This window comes from Bufo bufo, chromosome 1 (assembly GCF_905171765.1).
Source record: "Bufo bufo chromosome 1, aBufBuf1.1, whole genome shotgun sequence".
In the NCBI taxonomy this organism is placed as follows: domain Eukaryota; kingdom Metazoa; phylum Chordata; class Amphibia; order Anura; family Bufonidae; genus Bufo; species Bufo bufo.
Genome location: NC_053389.1, coordinates 472289455 through 472309229, shown reverse-complemented (window position 1 = coordinate 472309229; position 19775 = coordinate 472289455). Strand labels below are relative to the sequence as shown.

Here is a 19775-nt window from a genome sequence, read left to right as displayed (position 1 = left end):
TGGCCTCTGCGTGCACCATCAGCATCACTGCCACTTCCCCGTCCCTTAATGCTCACCTTCTTCAAATTAAATGTTATATGTTATAAGGAACCGTTTATAGGCAAAGTGTGGATAAATTATGGAAAAAAATTATATATTTGTCAGTAATATTTTTCCCAATATCTGGCCCTGACACACAGAAGGTATTGCAGCACAGATGTCACAAGTCACTGCAGACACCTCCTATAGAAAAAGAATCGCAAAGTATGGGGGGAAAAAAATCGAAGACTATTTTGCAAGATTAAATTGCTGTCACCACACACAATAGTCCTTAAAAGGACTTTTGGGTCTTTGAAACGTTTTTCTGTTGAATATATTGCGATCACACTCCCTATACTATCTGTCCCTTCCTAATCGCAGCTCTCCCTGACTCACAATGAGCCAAACCCGCATCATCGGGTGCTATATAGCCAACATGGCTACTGGCATTACAGTGATGGCAGTACTTACCTGCACGTTTATCGGCTGCTTAGCAGTCGCGAAACGTGTCGGGAGGAGACTCTAGCGATGCACGAGCCGAACAGGTATTCGGCCGAGCATGCTCGCTCAACACTAGTAATGGCCCAAATGTGCCTCCGGGCACCAACATTCTCCAAAATGTTGGTGCTTTTTTAGAGCAAACCACTTCTAGGTGGCTAAACTTATACTAGACAGTTTTTTTTGTGTGTGTTTTTTTTTTGTTTGCATGGACAGAATTCTAGCATAAATCTGACACAGGATTTATGATACTCAAGTTTATAAAGATCCATGCCAGAATAGGGAGTTTGTCTAATATTAAGTTCTGTGATTTATATTCATAGACAGTGTAAATCTACCCCAATGAGTAGTGGTGAGAAGTTGTAATAATGCCTGTACAAGTGTTTTTTTTTTCCCCCCATTACCACCCCAAAAAAGGTAATAAAAGTTAGTAACTTACATGTACGCCAAAATAGTGTCACTAAAAGATACAGTACAACAAGCCCGTATATGGGAACATTGACAGAAAAATAGTTATGGCCAGAAAAAAAACTGCCGCCTAGTGTCTTATTTTGTACTCCTCTTGGCTGTAAATGCTCCTCAAAGATGCTTAGAGGAGCATTTATGCCTATGTGAGCTCCCACAGTTGCAGCCACCAGAAAGGCCTAAGTTTTTTCCTATAGTTTGCAAGTACTGGTACCACTGCTGGATTGCAGGGTGGTCGTAACCCCTGGATATGAGCAGTGTATAGTGTGATGGAAAAAAAGAATCAAACCAGCAAATAAGGCAATATGGACAATCACAATACATTAGAAAGTGCCTTGTATTAACTTTCTCTACATGATAAATGCCACTTGCTAAAGTGACATAACCCCTTTTAATTAGTATTTTTTTTTAATTAAATAGCAAGTTGAGCATATTGGGAATAAACTTTTTGTTTTTCAGTGCTGGCTATTGAGCTTCTTGCCGCCTGCCAGGGGATTGAATTTCTACGCCCTCTTAAAACGACCACTCCATTGGAGAAAGTCTATGACCTTGTTCGCTCTGTTGTTAGGTAAAAGTAAACAGCATTTCAGAGTCTGTTTTGAAGGCCTGTATGTTATAGTGGTTAATGATCAATTAATTTTCCTAACTCCTATCTTGCAGGCCTTGGATGAAGGACCGCTTCATGGCTCCAGACATCGAGGCAGTTCACAGATTACTTGTTGATGAAAAGGCAAGACGTTTTTTTTGTTACAAATGATATTGTGAGAATGACCTTTGTTTTGGTTGTTCTTTCTAATTGAGAAGAAGAGTTTAAATAACTGTCAGAATATTCAAATAATTTGACTTGCAAGTATAATATCCATGCATGTTCTCTGCTTCAGCTGAATGCCAGACTATAGAGATGAATTATTACATATTTTCTGCACTTGACACCGATTTAAGGCATGTGTTGAAAAGTACCATGATATTAGCACAGTGAGATATTTTAAATTTATTCTAATACTAGAATACAAAGTACACATGTTGTTGATGGGTAGGGCAGAATGGGATCTGACGAGGACTCTGGCCAAACATGAGTTCCCATGAATTCTAGAAAGGAGGGAAATGAGGAACAGTACTACCCGAATAACAATGCCATTCAGCAGCCACATAATGCTGCCTTATATTACTTACATACATTGGTGCTTGAAAGTTTGTGAACCCTTCAGAATTTTCTATATTTATGCATACATTTGATCTAAAATGATATATTTTCACACACAGGTCCTAAAAGCAGATAAGATAACCAAATCAAACAAATGAGTCAGATATTCGATTTGGCCAGGTTTATATTAAAGAAAATGATCCAATATATGTTAATTTGATTGTGAACTTAGAGTCAGGTGTTTTCAATCTATGGAATGACCATCAGAAGTGAATTTGTGACCTGTTTTATTTAACCCCTTCCCGACCAGCACCGTAATAGTACGACGCAGCGGAACGTGACTTGCCGCCCAGCGCCGTACTATAAAACACCGATGCCGGCGCATTAACCTCTTCTATGCCGCGGTCAGCGCTGACCGCGACATAGAAGGGGTTTGCTGCGGGTGAGGGGGCCTATCGGGTCCCCGGCTGCTGTGGCGGAGACCCGAAGGGTGAGAAGGCAGCCTGATGCCATGCAGAGGTTGCCCAATGCCTTGCATGGCATCGGGACCTGCCTTCTTCGGGTGCCCAGGGGAACCAGCCCCCGGCTGGGTCTCCTCGGCAATCTGATAGTGTATTACACTAACAGGCAATTCATTACAATACAGATATATTGTAATTCATTGCAGAGGGGATCAGACCCCCAAAAGTTAAAGTAAGAAATAAAGTAAAAAAAAAAAAAAAAGTGTTTTTAATAAAAAATTAAGTTTCAAGTAAAATAATAAAAAAAAGCCTCTTTCCCCTGATGTTATAATAAAAAATATCTGAAAAAAGAAAAATCGCACATTAGGTATCACTGCGTCCGTAACGACCGATTCTATAAATATATCACATGATCCACCCAGTCCGATAAACACCATAAAAAAAACTGTCAAAGCCATTTTTGTCCCCTTACATCACAAAAAGTGCAACACCAAGCAATCAAAAAGGTGTATGCCCCCCAAAATAAAAACCAATCAAACAGTCACCTCATCCCACAAAAATTTAGACCCTAACTAAGACAATCGGTCAAAAAGTAAGAAAGCTATGGCTCTCAGACTATGGAGACACTAAAACATCATTTTTTTTTATTTCAAAAATTCTATTATTGTGTAAAACTTAAATAAATAAGAAAAAGTACACATGTTGGGTATTTCCACGTCCGTAACGATCGGCTATATAAAAATGTCACATCACCTAACCCCTCAGATGAACGCTGGAAAAATAAATAAATAAAAGCTGTGCCAAAATTAAAAAATTTTTGGTCACCTCGCCCCATAAAGTGTAATAATGAATGATCAAAAAATCATATGTACCCAAAAATGGTACCAATAAAAACATCAACTCTTCCTGCAAAAAACGAGCCCCTGCACAATATGATCGGCAGAAAAATAAAAAAAATAAGGCGTTCAGAAAATGGAGACACAAAAACATAATTATTTTTTCAAAAATGCTTTATTATGTAAAACTGAAACAAACAAAAAAGTTGACATATTTAATATCATTGCGTCCGTAACAACCTGCTCTATAAAAATAACACATGATCTACCCTGTTAGATAAATGTTATAAAAAATATAAACGGTGCCAAAACAGCCATTTTTTGGTTACCTTTCCTCACAAAAAACGTAATATAGAGTTAATTAAAAATCATATGTACCCCAAAATAGTACCAATAAAACTGGCACCTTATCCACTAGTTTCCAAAATGGGGTCACTTTTTGGGAGTTTCTACTGTAAAGGGTGCATCAGGGGGGCTTAAAATGGGACATTGCATCTTAAAACCAGTCCAGCAAAATCTGCCTTCCAAAAATCATATGGTGCTCCTTTCCTTCTGCACCCTGCCATGTGCCCGTACAGCAGTTTACGACCAAATGTGGGGTGTTTCTGTAAACCACGCAAATATATATATTCAAGGACGTTGACTCAAAAAACTAAAAAAGTTTAATGATATTCAACATTAAAAATTCAAGTGCTCAAACAGGCCTATCAGCATTCTCTGTGTTAATAGAGACCAACTTCTCTCCCCAAAAAAGAGAATGCCGATGAGGCAGTGAGAATCCTAGGGACCTACGATAGGGCCCATGAGGAAGTACACCAGGTGTTAGCAGAGAACTAGCACATTTTGAGATCTGATCCTAATATTGGGAGCTTGATTCCATTAAGACCGGCTATAACATATCGCCATAGCCGAAATATACGGGATCTTTTGGTCCACAGTTCTTATCAGAGTCCCAAACATCAATCTTGGCTACGTAACACCTTGACTGGCACTTTCCCTTGTGGGTCCTGTAAGTTCTGCAAATACATTAACAAAAGTAAATTCTTTGCGGGCAATGTACCTGATAAGATCTACTACAACAGATCATTCTACTACAACTGATCAAATCAGTTGGGGTGATCTATTTACTGACGTGTATTTGTGGTATCAAATGCGTCGGAAAAACGAGACGTGAGCTGAGGCGACGTGTGGGAGAACACATTTCAGACTTTTTTTTTTTTTTTTGCACTTTTGAGAAAATATCTTTATTAGTATTAGTTGAGTTTATTGCATGCCCCTTGTGGTTCAGATGACCTTACATATGGCCAAACTAGACATCCACTACCCTTGATGGGTACAGAAAAGTATGCGATTCCAAAATTTGACCAGGAGAAAGTCTGTAAAGTCTTTATTTATTTATTTTTTAAATAATTTTTATTGAATTTTATAAAAGAACAATCACGCAAATTTTGTATGAACACAGTTGTCAACAATCTGGCATCAGAAAGAAATAGAAGTAGGTAATTAATATCATTAATGATATTTGTCGCAGGATACAAGACAGGTACATATAGGCAATGCAACAGTGTATACTATTCCAATATTGTAAGAGGTAGTATGGATATACAAGTGCGTAAATAAACACAATCTTAACTAAATAAAACTACAATAACAACACTACTAGTCTTGTGTGTCATCTTGGTCAATTGTGATATTATCTGTTATGGTATTATCTGGAAGGGCGACAGGCCTAAAGTCCAGTAATGCCTGCCAGTGGGAGTAAAACCTTCCCGATCTCTGGTCTCTATAAGCCATCATTCTTTCGTAGATACAATTTTGATGCACCTGGTTAATGATTTCAGATAGAGACGGGATCTCTGTAGATTTCCTGTGTCTTGTAATATTTAGCTTGGTGACTATAAATAGATGAGCTATAGGAATCCTGTGGGAGATAGGTATAACATGCATGTCCATAAACATGAGGGCCCAATAAGGTGAGAGAGCAATGCTTAGTCCGCTAAAATTAGGGCCAGGATCCAGCTGGGGATTGGGACTTAATTTTTAAGTTCCCTGTCCCAGGCTAGAAAGGGAGTCGTTTTTTGGAAGGTGTGCTTGCCTCCCAGGCTCAAGTATAGTACTCTGAGACTCGGGTGCTTTGAAGACGTAGTTGGAGTTCCCCATAGCTCAAATAATTGTCGATTAGCTGTTAGCACACATGGGTACTGGGATTGTAGAAGATGGCGTATTTGCAGATATTTATAGAAATCTGTGCGTGGGATGTCAAATTCCTGTTGGAGTTCTGTAAACTGCCTGATCTGTCCCTGGTTATACAGCTGTGCTACCAATAAAAGGTCACGAGCCCTCCAAGAGGCTAGGTTCAAGTCAGGGATTTTCAGCTCTAGCAGGTGCAGGGGGGATATAGATAGCACATCTATAGTCTCCTGTGCACTCCTGTTGTGAAACACACGCCAGTGGTGTAAGGCGCTGTCCAAGAGGTAAGGAAGGTTGTGATGGTCGGTTGGGGATGAATTTAAGCGGTCAATTAAAAGTGATCGTAAATGTTTTAAATTCGCTAGGTGTGATTCCATCTGAATCCATGGAATAGAGGTGTCTCCTGTCCACCAACCAAAGAGGAGGTTAACCTGTGTCGCCAAAAAATAGTCTTCTATTTTTGGTAGGCCGAGTCCCCCTCTTCGTTTAGCTTCACATAGTATTGATAAAGCTGTCCTGGGTTTACGTCCCGCCCAAACAAAGGAGTTGAGAAGGCCTTGAGCTTTATTAAAGAAACGGGAAGGCACTTTGATGGGGACCGTACGAAAAATAAACAGGAGCTTAGGCAAAGTCATCATCTGGAAGGTCGCGATGCGTCCCACACAGGATATCTCATATTTGCCATAGTTGGAGAAATCTTCCTTGATAATATCCAAGAGGGGGGTGTAGTTATGTTGGAATAATAAAGGGATAGATGAGGTAATATTAATACCCAGGTATTTAATATATGTGGGTCGCCAATCCAGTCGGAATTTGGACTGAAGATAAGCCAGTTGATGTGTTGGGATGTTAAAGGGGAGGATTTGGGATTTGTTTTCATTCATCTTATAGTATGAAAGTTTTCCAAATTGTTCAACGAGTGGAATAGCATGTTCCAATGACGTCTGAGGGGAGGATTAGGATAAAAGGATATCATCTGCGTAGAGAGATATACGGTGTTGTTTGTTCCCAAAGTCAATGCCAGTAATGTCAGGATGTATTCTAATGGCCTGTGCCAGGGGTTCAATGGCTAAAACAAAGATAAGTGGAGACAACGGGCAACCTTGGCGGGTTCCGTTAGTGATTGGGAAACTAGATGAAACTGCTCCGTTTACAAAAACTTTCGCTGATGGGACCGAATATAATGCTCCAATGGCTGTGATCAGGGTCTCCCCCAGGCCTAGCTCCCTAAGGACAGAGAAGGCATACATCCAATTAAGGCGGTCAAACGCCTTCTCCGCGTCTAATGCGATCATAAACGCTGGGGTCTTGTTTCGTACAATATGGTCTAAAATGTTCAGAGCCCTCCTTGTGTTATCTGTAAGTTGTCTCCCCTTAACAAATCCCACTTGGTCTATATTCACTAGTAATGGAAGTATTTTTGAGAGCCTGTTGGCAAGTGCTTTGGCATATATTTTAACGTCTGAGTTCAGGAGAGATATGGGTCTAAAGTTTTGGGGTTTGTCTTGTGATTTACCAGGTTTCGGCAGGGTTACAATGGTGGCAGCTAACATCTCTGGGGGAAAAGATCCCTCAGTAAACGCATGTGAGAGCACTGCCATCAAGTGGGGGATAAGACCAGGGGTAAAGGTTTTATAGTAAGCGTTGGAAAGGCCGTCAGGGCCCGGGGACTTGTAGAGGTAGAGAGGAGATAATTTGAGATATTTCAGTTGTCGTAAATGGAATAGCTAGGGTTCTTGTTGTTGTGTATTCAATGTTGGGAGGTGAAGGGAGGTTAGGAAGGTGTTAATTTCCTCTGGTGTTGCTCGATAAGTTTGTTGAGATCTGTCCAGATTGTATAATGAGGAATAATATTCCATGAACTGGTTGGCAATATCTTTAGGGTTAGAAACTTTTGCTTTTGTTATCTGAGTGAAGTAGGAAAGGAATCCTAGATTTAATTGGCCTTTGTTTGATCCTATTGGCCAGTAATTTACCCGCTTTATTGTTTTGGGAGTAATAACGGGCTCTAATTGAGGTGAGTTGCTTTTCATACCTGTGGAGTAGACACTCTTTGAGTTGCAATCTCAGGGAATTAATTTGCGACTTGCGCTCCTCTGTAAAGAGGGATTTGTTCAAGGTTTCCAAAGTGGATAATTTGGATGTAATGGTATCTATGTGTTGTTCTCGCTCCTTTTTCGCCCAATGACCTATTTTGATAAAGATACCCCTAATAAATGCCTTATGGGCGTTCCAGAGTGTAAAAGGGCTGGACACAGAGCCCACATTAAATGAGAAGTACTCTAATAGCTCTTTCTCAATAGCAGACTTTATAAGTGGGGTGAAACAATAAATAGTCATTGCAGCGCCACATAGTATCTCTGACGTTATAAGTTTCTGTGATAGACAAAGATATGGCGGCATGGTCTGACCATTTGATAGATTCAATAGTGGATTTGGAAGCTAATTGTAAAAGAGATCTGCCCAAGAGAAAGAGGTCAATACGCGAGTATGTGTTGTGTACAGAAGAACAAAAGGAGAAATCGCGTTCCTGGAGATGATGGATCCTCCATATATCATAAAGTTCTTCCCTATGCAACAGGGGACCCAGGGCTCCGCCTCGAATTCTGGAGGGGGCTGTGGAGTCCACCTCCGCATCAGGGACCGCATTAAAATCCCCACATAACAAAACATGACCTTGTTTCATCTTATTCGTTTTAGCCATAAGTTTGTTGAAGAATCGTAATTGATGCTTGTTGGGTGCGTAGGCCACAACTACTGTGTATGTGATATTGTTTATATTACATACATGGATAATGAACCTCCCATGCGGGTCAACTGTAGATAAAATTGGCTGATAAGCGATAGAAGCTTTGAAAGCTAACACCACTCCTCTCTGTTTTTTGTGATAGTGGGACTGGATAATGTGAGGGAATAGGCGGTGAGTCACTCTATGTGCATCCTGAGCGATGATATGCGACTCCTGGATACACATAATGTCTGCATTTAATTGGATGGCCTCTTTCCACATATAAGAGCGTTTTTATGGGCTATTGAGGCCCCTAACATTAAGGGACATTACTTTAGTTTAATCACCATTATGGTTGGATTAAAGTGCTATACTGCATGGGGAGTACAATAGTGGTAGCCCGCAACCCCATTGAATGGGAGACACTTACAAGAGAACCGCAGTAGTCAATAATATCAAATTTCTTGTATGACCTAGTAGTAAAACCACATAGTAAGGAAGAAAAAACAGGGGTTAAACAAAAAAACAAGGTTCTTATCTGCTGAATCAGATGTTTAGATGATAATGGACTTGAATCTGTCATCCTAGTCACGGACGACTGTTGTGGGGGAACAGAGTCCATGTTGGTGCCGCTGGTCAGCGTGTCGCTCTCCGGCACTATTAAGGAGTCGATTCAGTCAGTGTTTGGTCCCTCGGCGGGCGCCAATGGTGCGCCATTCCGATTCTAGCTGATGTATTGGATGCCTGCTTGAAATGGGTGGATCCACAGCCGCGATGTTCCAGGACTCCAGAAGCTTTTTACTTTCTTCTACTGTATTGATGGTATAATGTTTCCCCTCTTGCTGCAGCAGAATTTTCACCGGGAAACCCCATTTGTACGCTATTTTGTGCTCTCTCAGAGCTATAGTAATTGGGGCTAGCATCCGGCGTTGTTGCAGAGTTCCCGCCGACAGGTCTGCGTACAATTTCACCGACTGATAAGGTGCCGATAGTTCTGGCAACTGTCTCGCCGCTGCTAGAGCAGCTTCCTTGACGTGATAAAAATGTACGCGTGCTAGAGCGTCTCTAGGTGTAGAGTCGGGCAAATGGCGGGGCTTTGGAGTTCTGTGAGCCCTATCAATTGTAACATCCATAGTGGAGCAGGAGGGGAGAAGTTGTTTAAAAAGGGCTTGCAGGTATGGAGTCAGCGCAGATGTGCTGATGTCTTCTGGTATCCCTCTGAACTTTATATTGTTCCGCCTTGAGCGGTCTTCCAGATCCATAAGCTTAGCCTTGATAGCGTCCATATCTGTTTTCACCTCCTCATGGGAATCTATGAGCTGATTGTGCGACGAGGCGAATTCGCCCATTTTGGTTTCGATATGGGCCACACGTGACTCCGTCTCCGCAATAGATAGTTTCAGCGGGGTGAGTAAAGATATAAAGTCCTTATGCAGGGCAGAGCTGAATGCCATCAGCATATTTTTCATAAGGTTCCCTGAAGCAGGTTGATCTGAGGTAGGGAGGTGTTGGAGGACACTGGCCAGGTGGTCAGGGCGGCCTAATTCCCAGTCTGGGCCTACCTCAAGTGGGTCATCCCCCTGGAACTGCGGTTTCTGCTTAGCAGGGCTCCCGGTGTCCGGAATGTGCGATGCCGCGGGCGAATCCGCTATTGTCTTCCGTGGCACTGAAGGGGAGGCAGCCTGCAGGGATGTTAGATGCAACGGAGAGTTGGTGTCTCCATGCGGTCGGAGCGATGGCGCGGAAGTGCGCTGGGGAGATGGCGGAGGCACATTGGAGTTCGCGCCCTCCGCTCCCGCTTCAAAGTAAAATTCGAGCTTCCCCTGCTTCTAAGGCGCTCTTTTCCCCCAGGGCATCTTGCTGCTGATCCGGGACCCAAGCAGGGGTGAGCAGGGTACTGTATATCGAGGGACCTTGCTGTGTCGCGCTGTACAGGTTGCTTGGTGCCAGAGCTCGAGGTTCAAGCGGCCATTCCAGTCGGCAGCCAAGCCACGCCCCAGATTTCAGACCTTTTTAAATCTAATGACACTCCAATAGCTCAGCATGTGGCAGACTGTCATAAGGGCAGGGTCACCTCTGTAAAGTTTCAGGGCATTGAACAAATCAAGATATCAAGAGGGGGTGGATCGCATCTTGTTGCAAAAGAATGCCTAATGGATTTTTAGATTTTACACCATTGACCCAATGGCCTCAATGATGCTATCTCGTACACTTCGTTTATTTAACCTCTTCGTCCTGAAGTTGTGGCGACACTGGGACCTTGTCCCTTATTGTCTTCCTCCGTGTGCCCTATTCCCTCTTCATAATCTAATCGCGTAGCAGCGGTCATATCGTCATTAGGCATATAAACGTCTTTGCTATAACAAATGAATTATTTTCTTGTTGGGATATCCTTGAGGCTGTTATTTTATTACTGTAGGTTCCAATGTAGGGTCACCGTTTATTCCCCTATTTACCTTTGCGCAGATGCACTTTCCCCGGGGAGTACCTCGCTCCTCCTGCCTCTCAGCTGACCGGCGATGTTTGAGCTTGTCTCTCGCCGGATTGGCTGAGCACGCGGAGGCACGTCTGCGGGGCAGGGTGTTTATCCTATTTATTGCTGCACATGCATCAAGCCACATTAGAATGCTGACTCTCACATTAGAGAAGTGCGGCTTAGGCAAGGGTTTCTTTTTCTGGTGCTCTATACTCCTGTGGAAGTGCGCTAATTAGGCGCACAGAAACTCGTCGAGCCTTCCAGTATCATTACCCCCGCTAGCTTTGGCTGATAGGTGGCTGTATATGAGCCATATCAGCTGGTGTATATACTAGCGGGAGTAAAGCACCATTGCCTTGTCTCCGGGGAATGGCAAAATGCACGGCAATCTCCTGGGTGACGCCTATATCCCAGTGGCGAGAGCGGTGCGTTTACTGTGCTTAGCACTGGGTTTCTTGCCAATATTCAGAGGTCTGTGCTTTGTCCCCAGGGCACAATACACATTGTATATTCCATATGGCCCAGTTTGACCCCGATATCATGTGGATGACAACCTTGTGGTATTGAGTTTCAACTATATCTACTGATCCATATGCTGGGGTGTCAAATGTGACAATAAATACACCATACATTACATTTAGCTCAGGCAAACCACGTTGGAGAGAGGTGTGTCATTGTGGCAAAATACACACTACATGCCACAGATTGCCCTAGGGGTTCCACCAGATACCTGGCTTGTACCTCTGATTTTTATTTACTTATCACGTTTGGAGGTTATACACCCCCCTTGAATTTTTAATGTCGAATATCATTAAACTTTTTTTGTATGTGTGTGTGTATATGTATGTATGTGTGTATATATATATATATATATATATATATATATATATATATATATATATATATATATTAAATAAAATATAATCAAATTTTATTTTTATTTTTTTGGGTGACCTATCAATTCGGACGTATACCTTTTCTCACCACACCACCTGTTTATAGTGTTTCTGTAAACTGCAGAGTCAGGGTAATAAATATTGAGTTTTGTTTGGCTGTTAACCCTTGATGTGTTAAAGAAAAAAATGGATTAAAGTGGAAAATCTGCCAAAAAAAGTGAAATTTTGAAATTTCATCTCCATTTTCCTTTTAACTCTTGTGGAACACCTAAAGGGTTAACAAAGTAAAATCAGTTTTGAGTAGCTTGATGGGTGTAGTTTCTATAATGGGGTCATTTATTGGGGGTTTCTATTATGTAAGCCCCACAAAGGGACTTCAGACCTGAACTGGTCCTTTAAAAAGTGGGTTTTGGAAATTTTTCTTAAAAATTTCAAGAATTGCTTCTAAAATTCTAAGCCTTCTAACATCCTAAAAAAATAAAATGACATTTACAAAATGATGCCAACATAAAGTAGACATATGGGGAATGTTAAGTAATAAATATTTTATGAGGTATCACTTTCTGTTTTAAAAGCAGAGAAATTTACATTTTGAAAATTGCGAATTTTTCTAACTTTTTGGTAAATTTGGGATTTTTTCATAAATAAAGGTGAAATATATTGACTTTATGACTATCATGAAGTACAATGTGTCACGAGAAAACAATCTCAGAATGGCTTGCATAAATAAGTGTTCCAAAGCTATTACCACATAAAGTGACACATGTCAGATTTGCAAAAAATGGCTTGGGCAGGAAGATGAAAACTGGCCCAGAGTTGAAAGGGTTAAAGAACAGTCTTCACAACCCCCAATGTGGAAGTGTATCATGGCACAAACAAGGAGATGTTTGAGGAACTCAAAACAAGAGTTGTTGATGCTTACAGTCTGGAAAAGGTTAAATTCATCTCTAAAGTGTTTGGACTCCACCAATCCATAGTCGGACGCATTGTGTACAAATGGAAGAAATTCAAAGCCATTATTACCCTCATCAAGAATGTGTAATAGTCTGCAAGGTCACAAAGGAGCCCAATGTAACCTCTAAGCAACTTTAACATTCGTTAATGTGTTCACCATCAGCAGGACACTGAACAACATAGTAAAATAGTACATAAGGCAGAAAAAAGACATTTGTCCATCCAGTTTGGCCTGTCATCCTGCAAGAAAAAAAAAAAACCTGTGAGGTAGAAGCCAATTTTCCTCACTTTAGGGGAATAAAAAATTCCTTCCCTACTCCAATCAGGCATTCGGAATAACTCCCTGGATCAACGACCCCTCTCTAGTAGCTATAGCCTGTAATATTATTACACTCCAGAAATACATCCAGGCCCCTCTTGAATTCCTTTATTGTACTCACCATCACCACCTCCTCAGGCAGAGAGTTCCATAGTCTCACTGCTCTTACCGTAAATAATCCTCTTCTATGTTTGTGTACAAAACTTCTTTCCTCCAGACGCAGAGGATGTCCCCTTGTCACAGTCCTAGGGATAAATAGATGATGGGAGAGATCTCTGTACTGACCCCTGATATATTTATACATAGTAATTAGATCTCCCCTCAGTCGTGTTTTTTTCTAAAGTAAATGACCCTAATTTTGATAATCAATGGTATGCATGAAAAGTTTGCAAGGAGAAAGCTGCTGCTCTCAAAAAAAAATATATATATTGCAGCCCGTCTACAGTTTGCTAAAGATCACCTGGATGAGACACAAGACTACTGGAACAATGTTTTATGGATGAGACCAAAATAGAACTTTTTGGTTTAAGTGAGACGTATTATATTTCAAGAAAGGAAAATGCTGCATTACAGTATAAAAACCTTCTCATCTGTGAAACGCGGTGGTGGTATCGTGGTTTGGGCCTGTTTTGCAGCATCTAGGCCAAGACAGCTTGACATAATTGATGGAACAATGAGTGCTGAAATACCAGTAAATTCTAAAGGAAAGTGTCAGGACATTTGTCTGTGGGCTGAATCTCAAGATAATATTTAGGCAGCAAGATAACAACCCTAAGCACACAAGTCTGTCTACCAAAGAATGGTTAAAGAAGAATAGAGTTAAAGTTTCACAATGTCCCTCAAAGTCCCTACCTTAATTCAATAGAAATTCAGTCGAAGGACCTGTAGTGAGCAGTTCATGGGAGGAAAACCAGAGGAGTGGGCGAAAATTCCTCCAAGCCGATGTGCAGGACTAATCAGCAATTACCAGAAATGTTTAGCTGTAGTTATTGTAGTACAAGGGGGTCACACTAGATACTGAAAGCAAAGGTTCACATACTGTACTTTTGCCACTCAGACATGTGTTATTGGATCATTTTCCTCAAATAAATAACCAAGTTTAATATTTTTGACTAATTTGTTTGATTAGGTTACCTACTTCAAAAATTTGACCTAAAACTACAACAGGTTTTCACATAAGTCTTTAAAGAAATATAGAAAACTCTGGGTTCATAAATTTAAGAACCACTGTAGTAGTTCCATACAGTTAACACGTGTAACTGGTATAAAGTGCTAAAATAACAGAACCATGTAGTTCCCAAAAGATACTATACAATTCCTAAATAATATCAAGTAGGCACCATGTAAAGCTGAATGAACACTCATTTACGATAAACTGCGCAGATTACCAGATGAACGAGTGAAATGCTCGTTCTTCGAGTGAAATTATCTGAAGTGCAGACACCTCACTTATCATTTCTAGGCAGCTGATTGTGCTGTCTAAACAGCCATCTGCTGCCCAGAAACAATGCAGATGTATGAGGACAAGCGATAGCAGTAACCACCGCTCGTCCTTATACTGTGGAGATGATCTCTGCATATACAGTCAGGTCCATAAATATTGGAACATCGACACAATTCTAACATTTTTGGCTCTATACACCACCACAATGGATTTTAAATGAAACAAACAAGATGTGCTTTAACTGCAGACTGTCAGCTTTAATTTGAGGGTATTTACATCCAAATCAGGTGAACGGTGTAGGAATTACAACAGTTTGCATATGTTAAGGGACCAAAAGTAAAAGTAATGGGACAATTGGCTTGTCAGCTGTTCCACGGCCAGGTGTGTTATTCCCTCATTATCCCAATTGCAATGAGCAGATAAAAGGTACAGAGTTCATTTCAAGTGTTCTATTTGCATTTGGAATCTGTTGCTGTCAACTCTCAAGATGAGATCCAAAGAGCTGTCACTATCAGTGAAGCAAGCCATCATTAGTCTGAAAAAACAAAACAAACCCATCAGAGAGATAGCAAAAACATTAGGCATGGCCAAAACAACTGTTTGGAACATTCTTAAAAAGAAGGTGAGCTCAGCAACACCAAAAGACCCGGAAGACCACGGAAAACAACTGTGGTGGATGACCGAAGAATTTTTTCCCTGGTGAAGAAAAACACCCTTCACAAAAGTTGGCCAGATCAAGAACACTCTCCAGGAGGTAGGTGTATGTGTGTCAAAGTCAACAATCAAGAGAAGACTTCACCAGAGTGAATACAGAGGGTTCACCACAAGATGTAAACCATTGGTGAGCCTCAAAAACAGGAAGGCCAGATTAGAGTTTGCCAAACGACATCTTAAAAAAGCCTTGACAGTTCTGGAACAACATCCTATGGACAGATGAGACCAAGATCAACTTGTACCAGAGTTATGGGAAGAGAAGAGTATGGAAAAGGAAAGGAACTGCTCATGATCCTAAGCAAACCACCTCATCAGTGAAGCATGGTGGTGGTAGTGTCATGGCGTGGGCATGTATGGCTGCCAATGGAACTGGTTCTCTTGTATTTATTGATGATGTGACTGCTGACAAAAGCAGCAGGATAAATTCTGAAGTGTTTCGGGCAATATTATCTGCTCATATTCAGCCAAATGCTTCAGAAGTCATTGGACGGCGCTTCAGTGCCGATGGACTCGGACCCAAAGCATACTGCAAAAGCAACCAAAGAGTTTAAGGGAAAGAAGTGGAATGTTATGCAAGGTAAAGCACATCTTGTTTGTTTCATTTCAAATCCATTGTGGTGGTGTATAGAGCCAAAAATGTTAGAATTGTGTCAATGTTCCAATATTTATGGACCTGACTGTAAATACAGCTCTTCACCTCCACCAACAAGCAGTAAATTGTCGGGAGGAAACACTGTCTTCCTAACAATCACCTGCTCATCTGCACAGTGTCTATGTGCAGTTTCTTTCCTCTTTATTACAGGTGAAACTCGAAAAATTAGAATATTGTGCAAAAGTTCATTTATTTCAGTAAAGCAACTTAAAAGGAGTTGCATTAATGCAACTTAAAATTTTATAAGCTGTAAGCCATAATCATCCAAATTATAACAAATAAAGGCTTGAAATATCTTACTTTGCATGTAATGAGTCTATCTTGTATATTAGTTTTAAGTTGCATTACTGAAATTGCACGATATTCCAACTTTTCGAGTTTCGCCTGTATATCGTAAGCATTTTATTTTCCCTTGCATTTGGGACATATTTAGCACATTTAAAAAAACAAAACTTTTTTTTATTTTTTAGAAGCATGGTTAATGATTAATGTGGTGTACACACTTTAGATAGATTCAAACCTATCATGTAAAACATGACCAAAGGTCTGTGAACTAAATGCTTATTTATTTAACCAAGGCAGTCATAGCCTGTACACCAGCTTCAACATTTGCTTATCTATCCTTATTGACCCATGGGGAAATGAAAGGCTGTGAAAACATCACGTGGCTTTATAAGAAGAATGAGTGTACCTTTTATTATGCATGTGAATGGGATCTACACAGTGCTCCAGACTAAAAAAATAAATAAACAGGAGCCATTGGCTCCAAAACTTTAGGAGCTAAATTTCATTTTTAGTTGCCAAATTGAAAATGCATATAATTATAATTTAAAAAAAAAGGATTTGGAGAAGATGAGACACCGGTCACAGTAATGAGCCAGTGACCTCTCCGCTCATGTAGACCTTCTCTTCCTCCTCTCCATTCGACCCAGACCTCCATGACAAATACTTTCAGCCGCATCTCGTCTCTACAGAGTTTGTTACACGTTAGATTTCAAAATATTTATTTTTGTCTGATTTGCAGAACTGCATTTGCTCTTTCTGAAAATATATGATTTTGATCGCTAAGTTTATTAAATAGTTCCAGTACTCAGTGGTGTTCCTTTACTTGCTTATCATATATTAAACTCTTACAAAATTATTTTGTTTTTATTTAATGGAAAAATTGGCTTTTTTTCAGGTTTGGCTTGTGGCAGAACCATATATTGAGAAATATAGAATGGAGCACATTCCTGAATCCAGACCAGTTTCACCTACAGCTTTCTCTGTGGATTCAATGAACTTGAGCAACTCCTCTGTACATGACCACCGGGACCATCCTGGCAATCACAATGAATCTTAGACTACCCTAATTTGAATACCATAAAACCATAGCTTACTCATGGCGCTTGTAGTCGAGCTCCATCGGTGCAGATCAGAAACCTGAGATGTTAAGATAACATTTGTAACATAGATGAAAGTCCTAAAATGAAGCCTTAAAAAAGGACCTTTCACTTGTATAAACTATGTGAACTGAGTATGCTGCCATATAGAGCGGCTCCGTTCTCCCGTTATAGGCTCCGGTACCTTTTGCTCCTTAAGTTATAGTAGGCGGATCTTCCCTTGTCCTGTGGGCTTCTCCTAGGCTGCAGCGCTGGCCAATCGCAGTGCACAGCTCACAGCCTGGGAGAAAAAAACCTCCCAGGCTGTGAGCTGTGCGCTGCGATTGGCCAGCGCTGCAGCCTAGGAGAAGGAGATGCCCACAAGACAAGGGAAGACCCGCCTACTATAACTTAAGGAGCAAAGGTACCGGAGCCTATAACGGGAGAACGGAGCGGCGCCCAGGGATAATAGTAAGTGCAGTGAGATCCCCGGGCGCCGCTCTATATGTCAGCATACTTAGTTCACATAGTTTATACAAGTGAAAGGTCCTCTTTAACTCTGTGTACTATAATATGACTGTGATGTAATCCTGTCTTTTGCAATAATGGTATTAAATGATATTCATTGGAAAACAGGTCTTGTGAGTAATTAATGTACTATACAATGGAAATGACTGTTTTGGGTCCCTAATCCAATCACTTTACTTTATACTTTTTGCTGTTGCAAAATAACAAGAAGGTGCCCCAGGAAAATACTCTTCCTGTTTTTTAGGAAAGTCATTTAAGACCTCTGTGTTCCACCCTATATGCTCTCCAGATGCAATATTACGAAGAATATATTCATTACATGGTGCCGCAGGGTTAGTTTCTATAGCTTCCTTGTAAGATGAAAGGGGCACCATGTACTGCCATATAGTCTCCTGCACATGATTCCGGTGTGTACATAAGGCCTTTGTGAGATTATGTCAGGCATGTACACTTCTGCTCTATTCATTTCCATGGGGGGCTCCACGGGATAGAGAGTCCCCGTTTTCGTTATTTATCAAGGTCTCAGCAGTAGGACCCCCACTGATCTAATGGTTATCCTTTATCTTGTGGATAAGAGGTAATTTAAAACCAGAGAACCCCTTTAAGTTCAGAAAAAGCTGAGATATAAATATATAAAATGCTTGTTTTACTGAATCTCTTCCCAGAAAACTATATATGAATCTGCTTAGCTTCTCCTGCTCTATAACGTGCTGCCTGTGGATTGCATTGCATTTTGCAGTGACAGGTGCTTTTTAAATTTAAAGCCCAGCGAGGTGTACCTGTTGAAAAACCATACTCTTCTGCTCCCTGCTGCTCTGTTCTAGGTCCTTGGCTCTCTTTTCCGGTCTACTGGTCCCCATCCTGTAAACTCCTGGATGGACAGGGTCATATGTGTCGCCAATAACAGGTGTAAGAGATCACTCTCACAGGGGGAGATCTCTTCAAAAAGGGGGTTTTCAAGCTCAAAGTGCTTTGTCACACCGCACATCACACTTCCAAGTTTGGCGTCACTTGGCACAATGAAGTTGTAGCTTCACATCACAACATGTTACATCAACACAAAACAATAAACCCTTGCCCGGCTAGGTTCTCACTATAAAGAGGTCTCCCTAACTCGCCTCTAGCTCAGTGTTCACAATGTGGTATTTGGCTTTGGTCAGACAGCCTCCTAGCTGTGACCAGTACAACCCACCAGTCCTCCTGGTGGAAGTGAAATACCTTGTGGGGATATGGTTCAGCAGTCCTCCTGATTCTGACCGTGCGACACCTCTCTTCAGGCGTCACTGGGTCCTCCCAAACTCAGGCTTCCTCAGCCTTGTGGCCGCCCAGCCCCTCCTAGCTGGAACCACACAGAACCTCTGCAGGCTTCCTTCTCAATTCCCTCCAACTCAGGCTTCCTCAGCCTTGTGGCCCCCCAGCCCTCCTGGCTGGGATCACACAGGCCCTCTGCAGGTCTGTTCCCTGGGGCCTAACTTCTCCTCTCACACACTGAGGATTGCTTTATCCCTAATCTCCATTCACACGTCCATGTGTGTTTTGCGGATCCGCAAAACACTGACAGCGGCAATGTGCGGACCGCACATTGCCGGCACTAATAGAATATGCCTATTCTTGTCCGCTATTGCTATTTTTTTTCGGGATCGGAATTGTGGACCCGGAAGTGCGTGCGGCCCCATAGAAATGAATGGGTCCGCAATTCCGTTCCACAAAATGCGGAACGAAATTGCGGACGTGTGAATGGAACCTAAGTGATTATCTCATCTGGCCTCGCCTCAGGCCAGGTGCACACCCTCCTCCTAATAGGCTTCCTGCACCATTCTAGAAGACACATATCTTCCCTCATATATGTCACTGCCTCGCACAGGCTTCAGCAAAGATGCACCCCCAAGCAGTACATCACTGCTGGATCACATGCCACTTTGAGACACATTGGGGAGATTTATCAAAATGGTGTAAAGGAAAACCGGCTAGGTTGCCCATAGCAACATGATCCCACCTTTCACAGCTCCTTTGGAAATTGAAAGGTGAAATCTGGTTGCTATGTGCAACTAAGCAAGTTTTCCTCTACACCAGTCTGATAAATACCCCCCC

The 19775-nt window shown here is 41.5% G+C and overlaps 1 protein-coding gene across 2 annotated transcripts in view; it reads left to right on the top strand.

The window, feature by feature from the left end:
- HAL (histidine ammonia-lyase) overlaps window positions 1–17269 on the top strand; it is an 82426-nt gene extending 65157 nt beyond the window's left edge. For both annotated transcript variants that reach the window (XM_040409060.1, XM_040409068.1), the window contains 3 exons: window positions 1441–1549; window positions 1642–1711; window positions 16976–17269. In XM_040409060.1, coding sequence (XP_040264994.1) covers window positions 1441–1549; window positions 1642–1711; window positions 16976–17137 — 341 coding nt within the window. In that variant the 3' untranslated portion in view covers window positions 17138–17269. The remainder of the gene's footprint in view (window positions 1–1440; window positions 1550–1641; window positions 1712–16975) is intronic.
- Window positions 17270–19775: the final 2506 nt, after the last annotated feature.